Source organism: Schistocerca serialis, chromosome 1 (genome assembly GCF_023864345.2).
Source record: "Schistocerca serialis cubense isolate TAMUIC-IGC-003099 chromosome 1, iqSchSeri2.2, whole genome shotgun sequence".
NCBI lineage: Eukaryota > Metazoa > Arthropoda > Insecta > Orthoptera > Acrididae > Schistocerca > Schistocerca serialis.
This window is the reverse complement of record NC_064638.1, coordinates 1,273,327,881-1,273,349,174: the sequence shown is the minus strand read 5'-3', so window position 1 is coordinate 1,273,349,174 and position 21,294 is coordinate 1,273,327,881. Positions and strand designations below refer to the sequence as shown.

Below are 21,294 nucleotides of genomic sequence, written 5' to 3'. Positions count from 1 at the left end.
ATACATTGACTTGACGAATACCACCAGTTACACCCGCAGATGAAAGAGTCGTCTACGGGGAATTTCAGTGGGTTAACATCCTCACCAACATACACTTAGATATCGAGTATGTGTTACTTTCGTCAAAGACTGATAACTAACTTTTAATGAGGATAAATTCAAAGAATGGATGGTTCTCGCGGAACATAGGAGCGCAGGAGCCTTTGACCAAAGGATAAATGACACATAGCTAGTCAGTAACATGGCACAAATATTTAGCAGTAATAACATGAATAGATATGAAGTGGTCGAACACACAACCTAAGTCGTAACTAAAGCAGATCACAGGCTAAGGTTCATTGGTGGGATACTGAAAACCACTATTTTGTCTACACTGGAATAGTGCTGAAGTTCTTGGGACGTAAAAATTGTAAGGGTACATAATATTTTTTTAAAAAAAATCTTACCTTCTTCACTCAAAATCTCAGAGCTTCAGTTTCCAAATCTGCATCTTCACACTTCGTTTCTGCTTTTTCTAGAAACTTGAAAAGGCATATCATTAAAAGGGTTGCACTTGAAATGAAATAGGCAATAATGAGTTTTTTGTCAACTCTCCACTATATTCATACAATGTAGGCTTTCACTATAGCTCCACCATATTGAACAAAATCTTGTACAAAATGCGAGGGCGCGTTTGCCTTGCGTTCTTTCCCTGCGATTGCTACCAGAAGAGACGACTATTAGTTAATCTTTATTTTCCTCCTTACGTCGGTGGCAAATGAGAATGAGTCGCCAGCACAGGTATATCTGCTATATTCATAAATGACCTGTGGGACAAGGCGGACAACTAATCTGCGGTTGTTTCTTGATTATGCTGTGGTGCACGGTAAGGGAGCGAAGTTGAGTTGACTGTAGGGGGATACAAAATGACCTGGACAACATTTCTGGTAGGTGTGATGAATGGCAGCTAACTCCAAATATACAAAAATGTAAATTAAGCGGATGTGTAGGAAAAACAAATCTGTAATATTTGGAAACAAAATTAGTAGTGTCCTGAAACTTCCTGGCAAATTAAAGCTGTGTGCCGGGCCGAGACTCGAACTCGGGACCTTTGCCTTTCGCGGGCAAGTGCTCTACCAACTGAGCTACTCAAACACGACTCACGCCCGGTACTCACAGCTTTACTTCTGCCAGTACCTCGTCTTCTACCTTCCAAACTTTACAGAAGCTCTCCTTCGAACCTTGCAGAACTAGCACTCCTGAAAGAAAGGATATTGCGGAGACATGGCTTAGCCACAGCCTGGGGGATGTTTCCAGAATGAGATTTTCACTCTGCAGCGGAGTGTGCGCTGATATGAAACTTCCTGGCAAATTAAAACTGTGTGCCGGACATTCATTCTGGAAACATCCCCCAGAGGCTTGAAAGCAGTCATTGTTCACACGCTCCATCTGCGAAGGAAACGACAAGAAAGCTTAATATATGGTTTAATGAACAGTAACATGTGCCAAGCACTTCACACTGTTCCCTAGAATAGAGATTTCTAGATGAAGGGAGAGCTCCGGGATGTGAAGACAGTCTGCGAGTCAACAACATGACAGCGAGCACGCCGCTTCGGAGTAAAGGGCCGTTCCATGTTCACTTCAGATACCGGTTGACAAGCACGCAGAGCCATTTCCGGCCTAACCATGTTGGTTCGGTGCAAACGCAACCGAAGTCTAGTGCATCTGGCACTGTGTTGTTGATACGGGACGTGGCGATGGGCCGCGAGTGTGTGTGTGTGTGTGTGTGTGTGTGTGTGTGTGTGTGTGGCCAATTTGCTGGCCACTTTCCTGGCCCGCGGTGGACCGGCTCTCGGCTCTGGTTCCCCTGTCGGCGCGCAAATAGCGCCTCTTAAAATATGACGCGAGTATAATTGTGGCCGCAGGTGCGACTGGAGAGGGAGAAGGCCCGCGCTATGCCTGTTGTGTGTCACAACTGCCGAAGCCTCCCTCCGCCGTAAGCCGACCTCACACGGAACGTGAAACACATCAAACGTTGTTTCCGTCTGGTTAGTGCACGCTCAGAAACGAGCTGGTACGTCACACAGAACGTGCTCACCTACGTTGTTTGCGACCGCCGTGCTCTGCAGCGGTAGTGTCCGCTACATTCGGCGCACAAAGCGCACATTTTGATTACGAAAAATACGCAAATTTGTTCCGTCGTACACATGCCAGCCATGTTGTTCTGTCTATAGTATACACTACATTTGCTAGCGAGGAATTAGCTAGTGACGTAGACAACATTATCGCAATTCATTGTTCCATATTCACAAAATCGAACAAACTCACTTGTAACAGAGAGCGCAAATTTTCCACACACATCGTCACATGGTGCAGAACACGCTTCTATTAAAGTAATAAGAACATCCCATTTATTTTAGGAGACGTGAAGGTGAATAAAAAAGTATTTGCAGATAGCAGGATGTGAATCGACAACCTTTCAGTTCACTAAGTTCTCGCCGTAATCCACTGCACAACCGTTGTCATGTACTAAATGAAACTATGTCGTCGATCTTTCGATGTCTTGAAGGCTTTAGTCGCCGATGTGTCATAAAGTGACAGTTTATTATAACAAATAATACCGAAAGCGACATATTCTTAATGATCTTCACTGCACCGTTGTCTAGAAATGGCGTACTTCCGTAGTACGCAAGTTACAGTACGAAAACAATATGTCGTTTACGTAATTTTACTATAAGAAATCGTACCAATAATTATGCGTTTTCGAGGCATCATAAAGGGGCCAGTGCTCTGAAACAATAACTTAACCATCAAATACGGCCTTCAGCTGCAAACGACGTAATCCAGTTTGGCGTCTCCCAGTTTATGCTTGTGATGTAGAAAGCGATCTTGCATTAATCTACAAGCAAAAGTATGATGTGTGTGATTCAGTTTTTCGCGGTTGGGAGTGCTCTGAAACGTGAAATCCCATGTAGTGACGTCACAGAGCTGCCAACTATACCTCCACGAACGCTTGCACGTCCCATGTGAGGACGACGGCTTAACTGGCGGTCTCTCTCCTCCTCCGTCCCTGTCACCCTCTCGCGCATCATTAGCAGCAGAAAACAGAATCCAGTACGTTATGCTAGACGGTGAATGTGCCACAAAAACGAAAGTAATATTGAGTGTGCCTCCAGGAAACGTAGTAGAATCTCTATTGCCCTCTATATACATAAACAACTGTTACGTGGTGTAGCGTATGACAGCTCTCTTTAAATGTAGATAAAGAAAGATAATATCTACTACAAAGAGACTAAAAGATTGATTGTGACCTTCAGCACGTCAAATCGTTTATAAATATTTAGGAGCTTATTAATAACGTATCTGAAACGCGATCAACATCCAGAATCAGTATTAGGAAAGGCGAAGGGAGACATAGAGGTCTTCGAAAGTTGCTAGGAAACCGGAGTGCATCTGTTAAAGGAAATACATGTTAACTGTAGTGCGATGATATGGAGTAATTCTCCAGCGTTTGGAGTCGGCGTCAAAAAGGATACAGTAGCAGAAATCGAACGAATTCAATGATTAGATTGGTGAAACAGGTGTGATCAGGGTCCTTGAGGGATTCTTTGAAAGAAATGCAGTGTAGCATTTGTGGTACCCTCTTGGGAAAATTTGTGTTCGAGGAACAGTATGCGACAATAATCATTCAGTTTCAGTCGAATATTTGGCCTTGGAATCGTGATAACAATATTGGAGAGATTAGGGCGCGCACAGAGGAATTTAGGCCGCCATTGTGGTCCCCCCCTTCTGTTGGTTAACACACAGTCGGTGATACTGTGGTGTTGAATGCCACCACTTTCCATTACAAGATTTTTAATGTTGCGCAATGCATTTCAGATCCTCAAAGTCCTTCCAAAAGTTCTTATCCGCTGCAAAACCTTTTTAAATTACATTTTCCTTCTGCCTTATTACATCAGTTTGCCTACAGATAATATACTTACTGTAAATACTTATTGCATTGTCTGTGACACGGACCGAGCGGCTACAGTTTCGACTTACTGTTTCTTCATCTCTGATAATAGATAGCCTGACATGTATCATTGGAAAGCTGAGAAGTTGATCTATTTAATGGTGTATAACACACTGGATTTCTTTCAATATTTTGCGAGTTATAAGCAATCGTTTTCAGATTTTGTTAGGATTTGTAATGTGCCAAGCAAGTAAGACGAAAAATGATACACAGTACGAGTGAGAGAAATGTCTAGTGGCGCTGCATATGCCTGTGTTTTTTCGGATATACCACACCGACAAAAACTTCTGAAACAGTATTTTCTTCACTCCTCATCACTTCACCAGAGACTATAGAATGGATAGAACCCCTATCCAAAAAAACAAATAAATAAAAAATTGTATAATTTTAAGAAGAGTGTGTAACATAAAATATGCCGATTTTCGTAAATTTAAATAGTAAATATATGGTCGACTAGGGAGAGAAATATTAGTAAGTCAGTGGGTGAAAGCAGCACAGTTGTTTATTTTGACTCGTACAGCACTTGGAATTTAAAAAAAAGTATAGCGTTTTTCATATTTTGTCAATGCCTGGCACTAAAGAAAAGGCGCCACAGTGAACCTCTGTGGCATATTTTATTCGAGTATAACAGAAGATAGATTCTAATATATAGTACGTGTGCATTTAGTGACTGGCTGAACCAATTTGGCAGTGCAATTTCCACACTAGCTGTGACGCAGGCTTCTCCTGACGGTTTTGTTATAGGTATTGTAAATTCCGTACTTCTGTCGCTTTCAACCTTCACAGCAACCAGCATATGTGGAGAAAGTTGCTAACAACGTGTGGCAGCATCAGACTAGGTTCCAGAATGAAATTTTCACTCTGCAGCGGAGTGTGCGCTGATATGAAACTTCTGGCAGATTATAACTGTGTGCCGGACCGAGACTCGAACTCGGGACCTTTGCCTTTCGCGGGCAAGTGCTCTACCAACTGAGCTACCCAAGCACGACTCACGCCCCGTCCTCACAGCTTTACTTCCGCCAGTACCTCGTCTCCTACCTTCCAAACTTTACAGAAGCTCTCCTGCGAACCTGCGGGGCGTGAGTCATGCTTGGGTAGCTCAGTTGGTAGAGCACTTGCCCGCGAAAGGCAAAGGTGCCGAGTTCGAGTCTCGGTCCGGCACACAGTTTTAATATGCCAGGAAGTTTCATCAAACTACGTTGTACAAATTCGGGCGTAGTCCTTCAGTACCATTCAAAGCGTCTCCTTCGAGAATTTCTTACATTTGTTGCCCGTCTTAAATGATCACTAGTTATCGCTGGGCGATTTGTGAATTTAACAGTACGTCTCTGATCTTCTTTATTAACTGTCGTATTAATATAACACTGGAAAAACTTACGAATCTTCGTTTTGTTATAGTAATTTCATGGGGATGTATAAAAATCAGTACGTACTTACAAACATGTATAACAAATAGACTTCTCGAAGTCCGATACATCGAAAAATGCATCTTTATTGTCGACGTATTTACAGCATAATATCGATGTACGAATACCGACGTTATTCTTACAAACTATCGATATTTCCGCCAGCTTTACGCAGAAATAAGGCGGTGTACTATCGGCAGTACGGCCGTCCCGTGTAGGTAGCGAGCGAGGAACGCGGATCTGGAGCAGCGAGTGTCCGCGGCAGGGCAGACGCCCCGCGGGGTCACGACCTCAGCCCGCTGCCTTTGCCGGAGGCCGCCGCCGCCTTCCCCTGCGTCAACTGCGCTCTGCGGTGAAAGCGATAGCACGGCACGGCTAGCGCAGCTGCGCGCCCGCTATCTCACGCGTGGAATCAATCAGGCGCGCCGAGCCGAGATGGGCCGCGGCGATGGGCCGCCGCTCGCCGCTGCTCGGCTGCGCTCGCCGCTGCTCGGCCGCGTTCGCCGCTGCTCGGCCGCGTCCGCCCCTGGCGGCTGCGCGATGCTTATCTGCGAGGTCGTGCGGCGCGCGCGCTCAGATAAATGAAATACTGCCCGCCGAGCATTCATTATAATATGGAGGTGCCGACTGCTAATGTGTACAAAGGCCCCGCGAGTATTGACAGGGTATTCTCCCGGAGTAACGCGAGCCGCGCCGCGCTACACTCGTTCTATTAGCGCCGCAGTGGAGGCTGAGTGGGGGGGTGGGGGGGGGGGGGGATGGGCTGAGGCAGAAGGCAGGCAGGCAGATCCGGCCCGCGTTGCCCCGCGGCAGCTCACACTTGGCGCTGTTTCTCGCTTCGCTTCGGAAATAATTGCGAGCGTTATGGGAGGTTATTAACCCGCGGCCTAACCTTATAAACCAAATTACGGCGGCGGCCATTCTTCACCAGCGGCTGAGCGGCTGCCCGCTGTTATTTATCGTCTCGTTAGCCGCCGACGGGACACCCGCGGCAGGGTCTCAACGCGCCGCGATGCGTCGTGTGTGTGTGTGTGTGGGGGGGGGGGGGGGGGGGGGGGAAGAGAGAGAGAGAGAGAGAGAGGTGGGGGGGGGGCGCTGTCGGTTGCTATGTAATACAGCCCGTCTGTGTGACTACCTGCTGTTGTTTCAGGGCCCGTATACAATCAGTGTGTTGCCATAGATGAAGTGGCATGTGATTAGCTGATTCGCTGCGACGCCATATTTCATCCGGTAGACTTTCTCCATTACTTGTCACGACGATTGCAAAGTACACTACTCGCCATTAAAATTGCTACACCACGTGCTACAGACGCGAAATTTGACAGACAGGAAGAAGATGCTATGATCTGCAGATGATTAGCTTTTCAGAGCATTCATACAAGATTGGCGCCAGTGGCGACACCTACAACGTGCTGACATGAGGAAAGTTTCCAACCGATTTCTCATACACAAACAGCAGCTGACCCGCGATGCCTGATGAAACGTTGTTGTGATTCCTCGTGTAAGGAGGAGAAATGCGTACCGCCACGTTTCCGACTTTGATAAAGATCGGATTGTAGCATATCGCGATTGCGGTTTATCGTATCGCGACATTGCTGCTCACGTTGGTCGAGATCAAGTGACTGTTAGCAGGATATGGAATCGGTGGGTTCAGCAGGGTAATACGGAATGACGTGCTGGATGCTAACGGCCTCGTATCACTACATCTACATCTACATACATACTCCGCAATCCACCATTCGGTGCGTGGCGGAGGGTACCTCGTACTACAACTAGCATCTTCTCTCCCTGTTCCACTACCAAACAGAACGAGGAAAAAGTGACTGCCTATATGCCTCTGTACGAGCCCTAATCTCTCTTATCTTTGTCGTCTTTCCGCGAAATATAAGATGGCAGTAAAATTGTAATGCAGTCAGCCTCAAATGCTGGTTCTCTAAATTTCCTCAGTAGCGATTCACGAAAAGAACGCCTCCTTTCCTACAGAGACTCCCACCCGAGTTCCTAAAGCATTTCCGTCACACTCGCGTGATTAGCAGTCGAGATGACAGGCATCTTATCCATACGGCAGCAACGGATCGTGCAGCCACGTCTCGATCCCTGACTCAACAGATGGGGACGTTTCCAAGATGTCAACCATCTGCACGAACAGTTCGACGACGTTTGCAGCAGCATGGACTATCAGCTCGGAAACCATGGCTGCGGGTACCCTTGACGCGGCATCACAGACAGGAGCGCCTGCGATGGTGTACTCAACGACGAACCTGGGTGCACGAAAGGCAAAATGTCAGTTTTTCGGATGCATCCAGGTTCTGTTTACAGCATCATGATGGTCGCATCCGTGTTTGGCGACATCGCGGTGAACGCACATTGGAAGCGTGTATTCGTAATCGCCACACTGGCGTATCACCCGGCGTGATGTTATGGGGTGCCATTGGTTTCACGTCTCGGTCTCCTCCTGTTCGCATTGACGGCACTTTGAACAGTGGACGTAACATTTCAGATGTGTTACGACCCGTGGCTCTACCCTTCATTCGATTCCTGCGAAACCCTACATTTCAGGAGGATAATGCACGACCGCATGTTGCAGGTCCTGTAAGGGCCTTTCTGGATACAGAAAATGTTCGACTGCTGCCCTGGCCAGCACATAGTCCAGATCTCTCACGAATTGAAAACGTCTGGTCAATGGTGGCCGAGCAACTGGCTCGTCACAACACGCCAGTCACTACTCTTGATGAACTGTGGTATCGTGTTGAAGCTGCATGGGCAGCTGTACCTGTACACGCCATCCAAGCTCTGTTTGACTCAATGCCCAGGCGTATCAAGGCCGTTATTACGGCCAGAGGTGGTTGTTCTGGGTACTGATTTCTCAGGATGTATGCACCCAAATTGCGTGAAAATGTAATAACATGTCAGTTCTAGCATAATATATTTGTCCAATGAATACCCGTTTATCATCTGCATTTCTTCTTGGTGTAGCAATTTAAATGCCAGTAGTGTATTTGACTCAATTACGGTTTGTTACGCAAGCACAAGACCCCGAGAGAAGACATTTCGTTAGAGCTACTGATAGCCTCGGGAGAGCCAGCCATGACAAAACCTTTACACCTGGTGAGCAAGATGTATAAGACGGGGAAATACCCTCAGACTTCAAAAAGAATATAATGCCAAAGAAAGGAAATGGTGACAGGTGTGAAAATTACCGAACTGTCAGTTTAATCATAAGTCACGCCTGCAAAATACTAACACGAATCCTTTACAGAAAAATGGAAAAAACCGCCAGAAGCCGACCTCGGGGAAGATCAGTTTGGATTCCGTAGAAATATTGGAACACGTGAGGCAATACTGACCCCACGACTTGTCTTAGAAGGTAGATTAAGGAAAGGCAAACCTACGTTTCTAGCATTTGTAGACGTAGGGGAAGCTTTTGACAGTGTTGACTGGAATAACTCTCTTTCAAATTCTAAAGGTGGCAGGGCCAAATGCAGGGAGCGAAAGGCCATTTACAATTTGTGCAGAAACCAGGTGGCAGTTATGAGAGTCAAAGTCACGAAAGGGTAGCTGTGGTTGAGAAGGGAGTTTGACAGGGTTGTTCCTCAAGAACCGAAACCAGAGAAGGTAGTGATGGTGGACTCTGGGGTCTGGAGTCAGGTCGACGTTCTCGCTCAACCCACAGCTGTTCCACTGGCTTCGGGTCGGGACACTGGGTAACTCGGTCTGTTTTAGAAATGTTATTGTCCACAGACTGTTGCTTCACAGATGCTCCTTTACCATCACTACCTTCTCTGGTTTCGGTTCTTGAGGAACAATAGGCCGTCATTTCTCCACAGAGGTTCAGAAGATTCATTGAAACAGTCCCCAACGCAGTTCAACCAGTCATAAAGGCGAAGTGTGGACACACCCAATTTTAATTTCCACTAACTGGTGCCCGAATACTTTTGTTGTGATGTCTACTAGCGATCATACGCGTATTACATTAGAAATTTCCTCCACTTTCAATATTTTCTGGTCAAAATCTGCATCAGTTTAAAAGATAAATTATTTTATTACTAAGCTAGCTGATAATAACCCGCTTCACTGGGGTCTTAGTTTCCTGTCTGTACTTATCTCAATACCACGATAACAGTTTCATTGTCCGCAATTACTTAGGCCATTTCGTTTGACTGAGGTGCATCTAACCATTTTCTTTGTTCGCCTGTTGGTCTCGTATCAGTTCAAATTACTATATTGCAACTATCTGCGACCATTTATTCGATTTTATTTCTAAACATTCGTACCAATTCATTACTTTTATGTAGGAAACATTGTAGATCCAGAATTGTATCTCGATGCAATCCAGTGACGTTGAAGGAGCGCTGGTAGGTTTCGTCATCTTCGTTTCCTACAAAATAAACTTGTAAAAACTTCCGCGTTTCATTTGTAAATGGTAACAATGACCCAATCATGTGATACACTTATCCTTGGATCCGAAACACCAGATTAAATCCTCCATCCTCGGTTGTTGGTGTTACTCCAAATGATGTCATCTGGAAGCATCCGTTATACCGTCTTTTTGGAGAAGAAAAAAAAGTCCTTCGATGCCGGTGCTTCGCTTTTCACGCATTCAGAAAATTCAGGTGGGAGTAACTTTAGTGCTGGCAATCTAATTTTACCAATTGAGCAGCATGTACTTGGTATTTCTCCTTTAAATTTTTTCGCCTTTCCATACTCCAGATTGCTATTCTTGGAGATGTTCATTACATTTTATAGTTGCATCGTAATGATGCCTCATTTTTGAGACAGTGACGTCCTTCCCGACTGATAAGGGACTCGGACAGTCACATTTCCTCTGGCTCATTGAAAATGGGGCTCCGAAAGTCTGACGTATGGGCCACAATTTTTGTTATACTGTTTGAGTTAGACTATTTGAGTAACATTGCAGGATCACAAGTTAACGTAGGGGCGAGATAAGCCATTGCAGATGTGAAATGCTAGTACATTAATAGTCGATGTAACTGCCAGAATGTTGAATACAAGCATGCAAACGTGCATGCATTGTATCGTACAGGTGCCGTATGTCGGTTTGTGGCATGGAGTTCAATGCCTGTTGCACTTTGTTGGTCAATGCAGGGACGGTTAATGCTGTTTGTGGATGACAGTGCTCGACTGGAGACAGATCTGGTGATGGAGCAGGCCAAGGCAACACGTCGACACTGTAGGGCACGTTGGGTTACAACAGCAGTTTGTGGGCGAGCGTTGTCCTGTTCGAAAACAACCCCTGGAATGCTTTTCATCAGTGTTAGCACAACAAGTGCAATCACAACATTGGCGTACAACTTTTCAGTTAAGGTTTGTGGGATAACCACAAGAATTCTCCTGTTCTCATACGAAAACGCGCCCCAGACCATAACACCAGCTGTAGGTGCAGCGTGTCTAGCGTGCAGACAGGTTGGTAGTAGGCCATCAACAAGCCACCTTCTAACCAACACATGGCCATCACCGGCACCGAGGCAGAACCAGCTATCATCAGAAAACACAACAGACCTCCACTCTGCCCTCCAATGAGATCTCGCCTTATGTCACTGAAGACGCAAACGGTGGTGGTTTGGGGTCAGTGGAATGAACGCTATATGGCGTCTGGCTCGTAGCCGTTCTTGAAGTAACCGATTTGTAAAAATTCGTTATGTCACTGTGGTGTCATACGTCGCTCAAATTGCTGCCGCAGATGCGGTACGATGCGCCAAAGCCGTACACTGGACACATTGGTCTTCTCTCTCGGTAATTCCACGTGGCCGCTCGTTGCCTGGTCTTTTTCGACCGTACTTTCTCGCGACCACCGCTGCCAGCAATTATGTACAGTGGCTACATTCCTGACAGGTCTTTCTGCAATATCGCAGAAGGAACATCCAGCTTCTCGTAGCCCTATTACAGGATCTCGTGCAGCCTCAGTGAGGTGTTCATAATGGCGTCTTTGTTGCCTTAAAGGATTTCTTGGCTAACATCAACTCTCCACTTTCAATCTCGAAGGTAACGAACACTCGAGACAGTTACAGCGTGTATTTAAAACAAACCTGATTTGTATCCTCATAATGCCGCTACTAGCGCCGCTCTTGCGCGACTGTGACGAAATTTGAATAGAAATCATATTTCGAATGTAGAAACACGCCTACGAACTTTGGTTTGTGTCGCACAATTCCTGCTTGGCGTCGCGTTTTTTTCCCCGTCAGTTTATTTCATTAGATGAACAGTAGAAATGCTCAGCGATAGCGAACTTCCTTGCTTCGAGAAAGCGAATATACCGGTGGCGTTCCACAATGCATTCCTAAACAGTACTTGTCGTTTGCCCTCTAAAGTGGTTGCCGAAATCGGGCGGAATCCTTTAAACGCCTGTCTTGTCCAACTTCAAGTCGTCTTTGATAGATCTCAAAAGCGTCGAGAGTTTTGATAGAGGACGAAAACTCATTTTAACATTGTATGTGCTTAATGTTCTATTTTCGCGCAGACATTTCCAATATATAGTAGATAAACTGTCTCGTCCTCTTCCTTATTCTGGCATTTTTACACGTGTAAGCACTCTCTGTGCTTGCTTATACGAAAATCTATTGTTCAGGAACATAATTTGCGGCTATTCCAGTTGTGCTTGCGGGTTAATGGCATTTGAGATGGCATGTGCTCGGTGGATCAAGGTCTGCAGAACGCCCATTGTTTGTGTGGATGGTGGCAACTAGTAGGCTGTAAATACAGGTCTGTATGAGTGGGCCTTCGAAATGTACCATCGTTTTTGCATCGTACAAAGACGCCTAAAAAGGGCAATCAGTCTTCTTTCTCTGTCTCAACACTAAATTTTTTGTTATTCTTTACGGCGTTAAGATTTTGAAGGAACTCTCGTAGACTGTTGAAACCATGAGGCCAGATTGTAGAAGTATCATCACCGTATTGTCAAAATACTGTTGGTTTTAAAAGAACTGATTCAAGTGCTTGGATTTTCACGTAATCTTCAGCAAACTATAAAAGTACAGAGTCGTCAATATTTAAATATAAATTTTGGAATTATTGTCGTTTCCGCAGTGAATCCTAATGCGGATGTTTCATTTGAGTGAAAAACATGCTTTTAAAATTGTACTTGTCCACCAAACGGATTTTCGTCATTTTTCTGAAAGAAGTCTAATTGAAAGGAATGTCCACTTTACTAAAGTATAAGTCTTTTACTTATGTAATTGCCTAGAAGTGGACCTCATTGTCTTCTTTTCAGGGGTATGATAGTCTAGAATTATTTCTATTCTAGGGAATATACTCGTATTATTTCAAAGTTTGCCGAGTTAATAGTTTACTAACATTAAATAAAGCAGTTCTTCTTTGAATCTTCTTTATTCGTGAATTCATAGATGCTTGATTTGCAAAATATGAGTCATAAAATGTTCCGCAAGATTCTTCTTTCAACAGTTAAACGTTACTGCTCTTTACAACTGCGTTTCCAACACCACATCATATAGATACTCCTCCCGCCAAGTGCTAACAAGAAGAACGATGAAGATTCTAACATGCAAGTCAAAGAATTTTGTGACTGTCGTAGATATTCAATAGAAATGATATTTAAATATTATAAATGTCTGGCAAATTTTATGCAAATGACTGTAAAAAATTAGTATATTTATATTTTAGTTATTTTAATTACACACATGATAAAGGTGTCCTCTGAAGTGGTAGAAGTTAGGTTTTTGTACAAATTTAATATTTAAATTAATGTGCAGAGATGGATACCAGCTAGTATCGTATATTATGTAATATGCATTAGTCTTGATCAACGGCATGAGGATGCAGAAGGCAATGAAAATCACTGCATTAAAGACACACAGTGTATCCACAAGACATGTGTCCTGTAACTGAAAAGTGTCGTGATGAATCCCTCCATTGCCAAAAGATTCAGGAATAGTCCCCCATTCGGATCTCCGGGAGGAGACGGCCATGAGAAAAAGATTGAATAACCAACGAAAGCGTAACGTTCTAAGAGTCTGTGCGTGGAACGTCAGAAGTTTGAACGTAATAGGGAAGCCAAGAAAACGCAAAGGCTCAATCTAGATGTAGCGGCGGTCAGTGGAGTAAACTGGAAGGAAGACAAGGATTTCTGGTCTGATGAATACAGGATAATATCAGCAGCAGCTGAAAATGGTATAACGAGAGAAGTATTCGATATGAACAGGAAGATGGAACAGAGAGAGAGCTACGGCGAACAGTTCAGTAATAGGGTTGTTCTCACCAGAGTGGACAGCAAAACAACGTCGACAGTAGTGCAGGTATAATGCCGACGTCGCAAGTAGAAGATCAAGAGGTAGAGAAAGTATTTGAGGGTGTTCAACGTGTAATACGGAACGTAAAGCGAAGCGAAAATCATTGGGATTGGAATTCGGTTATAGGAGAAGGAGTAGAAAAAATGGTTACGGGAGAATATGGGGTTGGTAATAGAAATGAGAGAGGAGAAAGACTAATTGAGCTCTGAAACAAATTTCAGGTAGTAACACCGAATTCTCTTTTCAAGAATCAAAAGATGAGGAGGTATACGTGAAAAAGGCCGCCAGATACGGGAAGATTATAAGATTATATCATGGTCAGACACTGATTCCGAAATCATATACTGGATTGCAAGACGTAATCAGGAGCAGATATGGACTCAGGTACAATTTAGTAGTGACGAGAGTATGCTGAAGTTCAAGAGACTTGACAGGAAGAATCAGTGCGCAAAGAAGTGGAATACGGAAGTACTACGGAATGAAGAGGTGCGCTTGATGTTCTCTAAGGCCGTAGATAATGCGATAAGAAATAGCTCAGTAGGCAGTACAGTTGAAGAGGAATCGACGTCTCTCAAAAGAGCAATCACAGAAGTTGGAAAGAAAAACATAAGCACAGAGAAGGTAACTGTAAAGAAACAATGGGCAACAGAAGAAATACTTAAGTTGATGGATGAAGGAAGGAAGTACAAAAATGTTAAACGACATTCAGGAATACAGAAACAATAGCCTCTTAGGAATGAAACAAATAGGTAGTGCAGAGAAGATGAAGCGAAATAGCTGCATGAAAAATGCGAAGAAATTGAACGAAACGATTGTTGGAAGTACTGACTCAGCAAATAGAAAGGTCAAAACAACCTTAGGTGAAATTAAAAGCAAGAGTGGTAATGTTAAGAGTGCAATGGGAATTATACTGCTAAATGCGGAAGAGAGAGCAGATAGGTGGAAAGAGTACATTGGAAGCCTCTGTGAAGGGGAAGACTTGTCTGATGATGTGATAGAAGAAGAAGAAACAGGAGTCGATCTGAAGAGATAGGGGTTGCAGTATTAGATTCAGAATTTAAAAGAACTTTGGAAGACTTAAGATTAAATAAGGCAGAAGGGATAGATAACATTCCATCAGAATTTCTGAAATCGTTTGGGTGAAGTGGCAACAAAGCGACTATTCACGTTGGTGTGTAGAATGTATGAGTCTGGCGATATACCGTCTGACTTTTGGAACAATATCATCCACACAATTAAGAAGTTTGCAAGAGCTGATAAGTGAGAGAATTATCGTACAATCAGCTTAAAAAGTCATATATCCAAGCTGCTTACAAGAATGATATACAGAAGAATGGAAGAGAAAACTGAGGATGTTTAAGATGACGATCAGTTTGGCATTAGGAAATGTAAAGGCATCAAAGAGGGTATTCCGACGATGCGACTGATACTGGAAGCGAGACTAAAGAAAAATCAAGACACGTTAATATTATTTGTCTACCTGGAAAAAGCGTTCGACAACGTCAAATGGTGCAAGATGTTGGAAATTCTGAGGAAAAACGAGTAAGCTAGAGGGAGAGACGGGTGATACACAACAAGTACAAGAGCCACGAGTGAATAATTTGACTGGAAGACCAAGAACAAAGTTCTCGGATTAGAAAATGCGCGAGACAGGGGTGTAGTCTTTCGCCCCCATTGTTCAATCCCATCGAAGAAGCAATGGTAGAAATAAAAGAAAGGTTCAGGAGTAGAATTAAAATTCAAGGTGAAAAGATATCAATGATAAGATTCGTTGATGATATTGCTATTCTCAGAAAGTGTAGAAGAATTACGGAATCTGCTAAATGGAATGAACAGTCTAATAAGCAGTGAATATGGATTAAGAGTAAATCAAAAAAGACGAAAGTAATGGGGACTAGCAGGAATGAGAAGAGCGAGAAGCTTAACATCAGGATTGATGGTCACGAAGTAGATGAAGTTAAGGAATTCTGCTACCTAGGCAGCAAAATAACCGTTGACGGTCGGAGGAAGTAGGAAGCAAGGAGGACGTGAAAGTAGACTGGCATTGGCAAAAAGGGCATTTCCGGCCAAGAGAGGTCTACTAGTATCAAACATAGGTCTTAATTTGAGGAAGAAATTTCTGAGAATGTACGGTTGGAGCACAGCATTGTATAGTAGTGAAACATGGACGGTGGGAAAACTGGAGCAGAAGAGAACCGAAGAATTCGAGATGTGGTTCTACAGACGAATGTTGAAAATTAGGTGGGCCGATAAGGTGAGGAATGAGGAGATTCTCCGCAGAATCGGAGAGGCAAGGAATATGTGGGAAAAACTGACAAGGAGAAGGGACATATGTTAAGACATCAGAAACTGACTTCCATGGTACCAGAGGGAGCTGCAGTGGAAGACAGCGGTTTGAAAACATCCAGCAAATAAGTGAGGACGTAGGTTGCAAGTGCTTTTCTGAGATGTAGAGGTTGGCACAGGAGAGGAATTCTTGGCGGGCTGCATCAAATTAGTTATAATCTGATGACTGAAAAAAGTTAGTCTTCATTACGTCTTAGTGCTTAGTGTGCAGTGAAACTTGACGCTGTCAGCGAGTAATAAACGTAATTACCGTTAGGGACTTGACGGTTTTTGCGGGCACTACGCATGGGAAGCTGATTCTGACCTGAGAATTTAAGATATCTGCGAGATACATACAGCGTTTGTTCGTGTGCTTCCTATTTAATGTTTTCCGGCATTTTCGCGACAGTATCTCACAGGGACGAGTCGCGTGAGTATTTTTGGTATGCATTTCGTTTCCCCTCTTAATGTGACGTGACAGGGATGCCACTTATTTCAGCAGTATTTCGTAGAGGCTGTTGTTTCTTAAGCAGTATCTTTTGTAGTCAAATTGCAGTTTACAAGAAATTAAAGCTGTCTTCGGCGCGACGTTTGGTTTGAACACCTCTATTCTTTTGCTGAGTATGACCCAGCCATTTTAATGTGGACTTTGAACCACTGTGCAACTTTGGATTTTTCAGTTTGTCGCTGTCTTTCCGATCTATCGAAGTCTGCCATTTTCTTTACTTACCATTTGCGACAAAGTAATTATTCCACTTCATATTTCCGTACATTGCTAGTTCCAGACATTTGCAGGAATTGACTCGCATTTGAAACGTATACATACGTTGCTTCTCTTCCGTTTCAAATGCAATGCCATTTTAAAATATATTGGTGTGTTATATTGTACCCATTACCAAATGAGTCTATGACTCTATTATGGTGCTGCTGCGACGCGGTTTCGAATCCCTGGAGAGAATACAACGTTCTTTTTGCGAGCTGCTGTCGAGGAAATTTAGAGAAGCGGCCAACTGCAGAACGATTCTGCTGTCCCCAACGCACGAGTAGATTTCGCTTTAAGATCACGAAGATATTATCGGTGAAATTAGAGCTCGTTCGGACGAATGTAGCCAGCAGTTTTTCCCTCGCTGTCTTTGCAAGTGGAATAGGAAAAGAAAAGACTAGTAGTCGAACTTGGTACGCTGCACTGTGCACCGTGTGGTGGGGCATGCGGAGTATGTATGTACATGGAGCGCCTTCGGTAGGGTCAGAATCCACGGAGACGAATGTTACAGCTTTCTAACTGTGAGTGATTGCTGCTATGCCACCACAGTACATGTTCGTACACAGGAATCTGACGAGGTACTGTGTCTCAGTGTCCTTTTAAATGTACAAAATAGATCGTATTTATGGTGGTAATTTTGTTAAAAGTATTCCACGACCGGTTTCGAACTTAAAGTTTCATCATCAGGTGCCGCCAAATAAATACTAGAACGTAAATGCGTGGTGGTCGGGCCAGTGAGTCATGGTGTATCACACCCACCTCAAACATCTACATCTACATCCATACTCCGCAAGCCAGCTGACGGTGTGTGGCGGAGGGTACCTTGAATACCTCTATCGGTTCTCCCTTCTATTCCAGTCTCGTATTGTTCGTGGAAAGGAGGACTGTCGGTATGCCTCTGTGTGGGCTCTAATCTCTCTGATTTTATCCTCATGGTCTCTTCGCGAGATATACGTAGGAGGGAGGAATATACTGTTTGACTCATCGGTGAAGGTATGTTCCCGAAACTTAAACAAAAGCCCGTACCGAGCTACTGAGCGTCTCTCTTGCAGTCTTCCACTGGAGTTCATCTATTATCTCCGTAACGCTTTCGCGTTTACTAAATGATTCTGTAACGAAGCGCGCTGCTCTCCGTTGGATCTTCTCTATCTCTTCTATCAACCCTATCTGGTTCGGATCCCACACTGCTGAGCAGTATTCAACCAGTGGGCGAGCAAGTGTACTGTAACCTACTTCCTTTGTTTTCGAATTGCATTTGCTTAGGATTCTTCCAATGAATCTCAGTCTGGCATCTGCTTTACCGACGATCAACTTTATATGATCATTCCATTTTAAATCACTCCTAATGCGTACTCCCAGATAATTTATGGAATTAACTGATTCCAGTTGCTGACCTGCTATATGGTAGCTAAATGATAAGGGATCTTTCTTTCTATGTATTTGCAGCACATTACACTTATCTACATTGAGATTCAATTGCCATTCCGTGCACCATGCGTCAATTCGCTGCAGATCCTCCTGCATTTCAGTACAATTTCCCATTGTTACAACCTCTCGATATCGCACAGCATCATCCGCAAAAAGCCTCAGTGAACTTCCGATGTCATCCACAAGGTCATTTATGTATATTGTGAATAGCAACGGTCCTACGAGACTCCCCTGCGGCACACCTGAATTCACTCTTACTTCGGAAGACTTCTCTCCATTGAGAATGACATGCTGCGTTCTGTTATCTAGGAACTCTTCAATCCAACCACACAATCGGTCTGATAGTCCATATGCTCTTACTTTATCCATTAAACGACTGTGGGGAACTGTATCGAACGCCTTGCGGAAGTCAAGAGACACGGCATCTACCTGTGAACCCGTGTCTGTGGCCCTCTCTGAAACGCATGGGAGCGTAGGACTAGCAGCGACAGCACCCGCCTGGACAGTACGACACGCAAATGGCGCCCGAGGATCTTGCTTTAAGCTACGAAACCTTTTGTGGAATAAACTAAGAAAATTACTAGAAACTGAAGCGGATTTTTGTTCTATAAAGTTTTAAGTGTAGTACCTTCAATTTCATATATATGTGGAACTCTGATGATGTGAGTAAATAGAACAAATAATGTTCAGTTATATAAAAATTTCGGCGATTCTGATGTGTCGTTGTTTTGCGTATGTAAATAAAAGCGATGAGGATAGTGAGAAGGTGTTGTGTTTGGCAGGTGGGTGGTGCGAGCCAAGCAGCCGCGGCTGTCGTTCGAGCTGGAGGTGTGCCTGGTGGCGCCCTCTGCAGACGCGGAGCACGTGGTGGCCGTGCGCCGCAAGCGCCTCCGCGGCGACGCCTGGAGCTACAAGCGCGTCTGCGAGCAGGTGCTCGCCCTGGGCGACGGCTAGCGCCGGCTAGCCCCGGCTGCCTGCCCAGCTCCCCCGTGAAGTCTAGTCTTCCCAGACACTTCCAGAATGTTTCCCGCATCACTGTAGCGTACAACATAATTTCATGTCGTGAGACGCCCCTGTAAATTTTACGTAGTATTTTCCAGTTCATCAGTTATTGTCGCGCTCTAAAGCCTGTCTACGGCAGACTTATCACAAAAGTCTTCCAGGTTCTAATAACACGGAAATAATGTCTTCGAGCTCCAGTGATATGATTCACTCTTAAAAGAGTTTCAGAAAATATTTACCAACTTTTGATATTTTAATTCTTTAAATATTTTCATGACTGCTGCACTTTTAAATATTTCCAGTCCTCTGTATTTATACATGTCATATATATTCGATTCTTTCCATTTAACAGGTTCTCTAATTTATGTATCTACCTGCTTTTGTTGCTAAACTTCCCTTTTTTGTTTACATTTTTGTTTATGTAAGCTTCGTGCAAGCAGCTTCAGAAACCTCTACTCTCGGTTTAATACAAGCATGTAGTCCATCTGAATATACTTCCTGTTACAGTCTTGTTCTAATAGTTGGACTTCGTACTGAGGCATACTCGCAAGCCTGTATAAAACGTGTTAAATTCGTGCTTCCTCTGGACATATCACATTTTGCAGCGTAAAACGTGACCTGGTGCTGTATCACGCAGCTAAGTATGTTTTTGACGTGGTATTTGAGATTGCTATGGGGCCAGTTTTATTTTTAATGGCTCGGTTTTCTCATGACGTGGCTATTCTAAAGGCAGGTGTTGCGAAAAGGTTGGTAAACGAATCGCTATCAGTATTTTTCAACAATTTTATCAGAAATTCTTTATAATTTTTTCCTTCTTGGTACAGAATATATATTTTTATTCTTTTGGTGTGTCATAGTGTTAATAAATAGTATTATATATTCATAGATTTATATATTTAGTTTGTAAACGGATTTGGATGTGAAACATTTCTAATCTGTGTCACATGTTGTAAATGAAGACACTAACATTACTTTCTGTTCCTAATAATATTTCATACTGCTGTGAGATATTGCGCACTGACTCTTGTTCCACTCCTCTGTCTATGTACTTGTATTTAGTGTCCTCGACGGGAGCTGGATGTGCTTTCGACACACACAAAACATCCGGCAGTTCGTCTAACCTGCCGAACAATTCCTTTAACAAGTGGAGTCCAAGGAAAGAGATCCAGTTATTTTAGACCTCGTTACCATCATACTTGGCATTTCTTACAGCCTCGAACCGAGCAGTGAATTGTTACCAAGGCTAATCATGGGAATGCAGGTGAACTGGAACTGCCGTATCACAATCGTAGAACAGAAAAGATCCCAAATTTGACGCAATAATTACACTATGATCACATATCGAATTCCATATCGTGAACAGTTTCAAGAACACGCACAAATGTCTTCTCCAAAGGGACTTGGCTGTTCCCCCTGTTTTTCCACTTTAGTTCATTCTGTGCAAAGGTTTGGGGGAAGCTAAGCGACGAGATCAAGCCACTTGCAGCATTGTCGTACGCTTATTAGCGAATACTAAATTATTTTTACACAACAAACAAAATATTAACTGTGCACTGGTTGATAAATGTTCATCGTCCCGAGTACTGAAAGCCTCACGATGGAGATATTCAAACCCCTGGATTTCTGAATCGCATTTACGATAGGGATGTCTTGCTAAAGACTTTAGTGCATTTCACTTTTCATTTCTTTCTCCAAATAAATGTCGCAATATTTTAGTCACTTCATCTGAACAGCAATGTCTCAAGCAATGCAGGTAATGTATGTCATCTTAGTCTTGTAGTGGATGTCCCTTTCTCCGTTAAAATTTAAAAATTGCGAAAGAAAGAAAGTATACTTATTGGTACGTTGATAAGAATGGATCAATATGGCTGTTGTAGTAGGGCATGGCAGGAAGCTGTGACAAGTGGAAACTGCATAAGATACAAAAACGAAATGTGAAGAAACAACTGTGTGCAGACAGACAATACCCTCACAACGCACGTGAATTTAATGTACAAAGAGTCATCTGTATATGAAGGTACTATCTGTTTCCGAAAGAACAGATAGTATTGATGACCGTGCAGCTTCTCTAGAATGAAATGATAATTCAGTCGACACCCTAGCTGCAAACAGGCG

The 21,294-nt window shown here is 43.6% G+C and overlaps 1 protein-coding gene across 2 annotated transcripts in view; it reads left to right on the top strand.

Moving 5' to 3' along the window:
- Positions 1-20,165, top strand: part of LOC126419526 (maternal embryonic leucine zipper kinase-like) — a 426,839-nt gene extending 406,674 nt beyond the window's left edge. Inside the window, exon 12 of one of the 2 annotated variants that reach the window (XM_050086726.1) lies at positions 18,960-20,165. In XM_050086726.1, the coding sequence (XP_049942683.1) occupies positions 18,960-19,131 (172 nt within the window). In that variant the 3' untranslated portion in view covers positions 19,132-20,165. The remainder of the gene's footprint in view (positions 1-18,959) is intronic. The other variant, XM_050086719.1, reaches the window with a different exon arrangement.
- Positions 20,166-21,294: the final 1,129 nt, after the last annotated feature.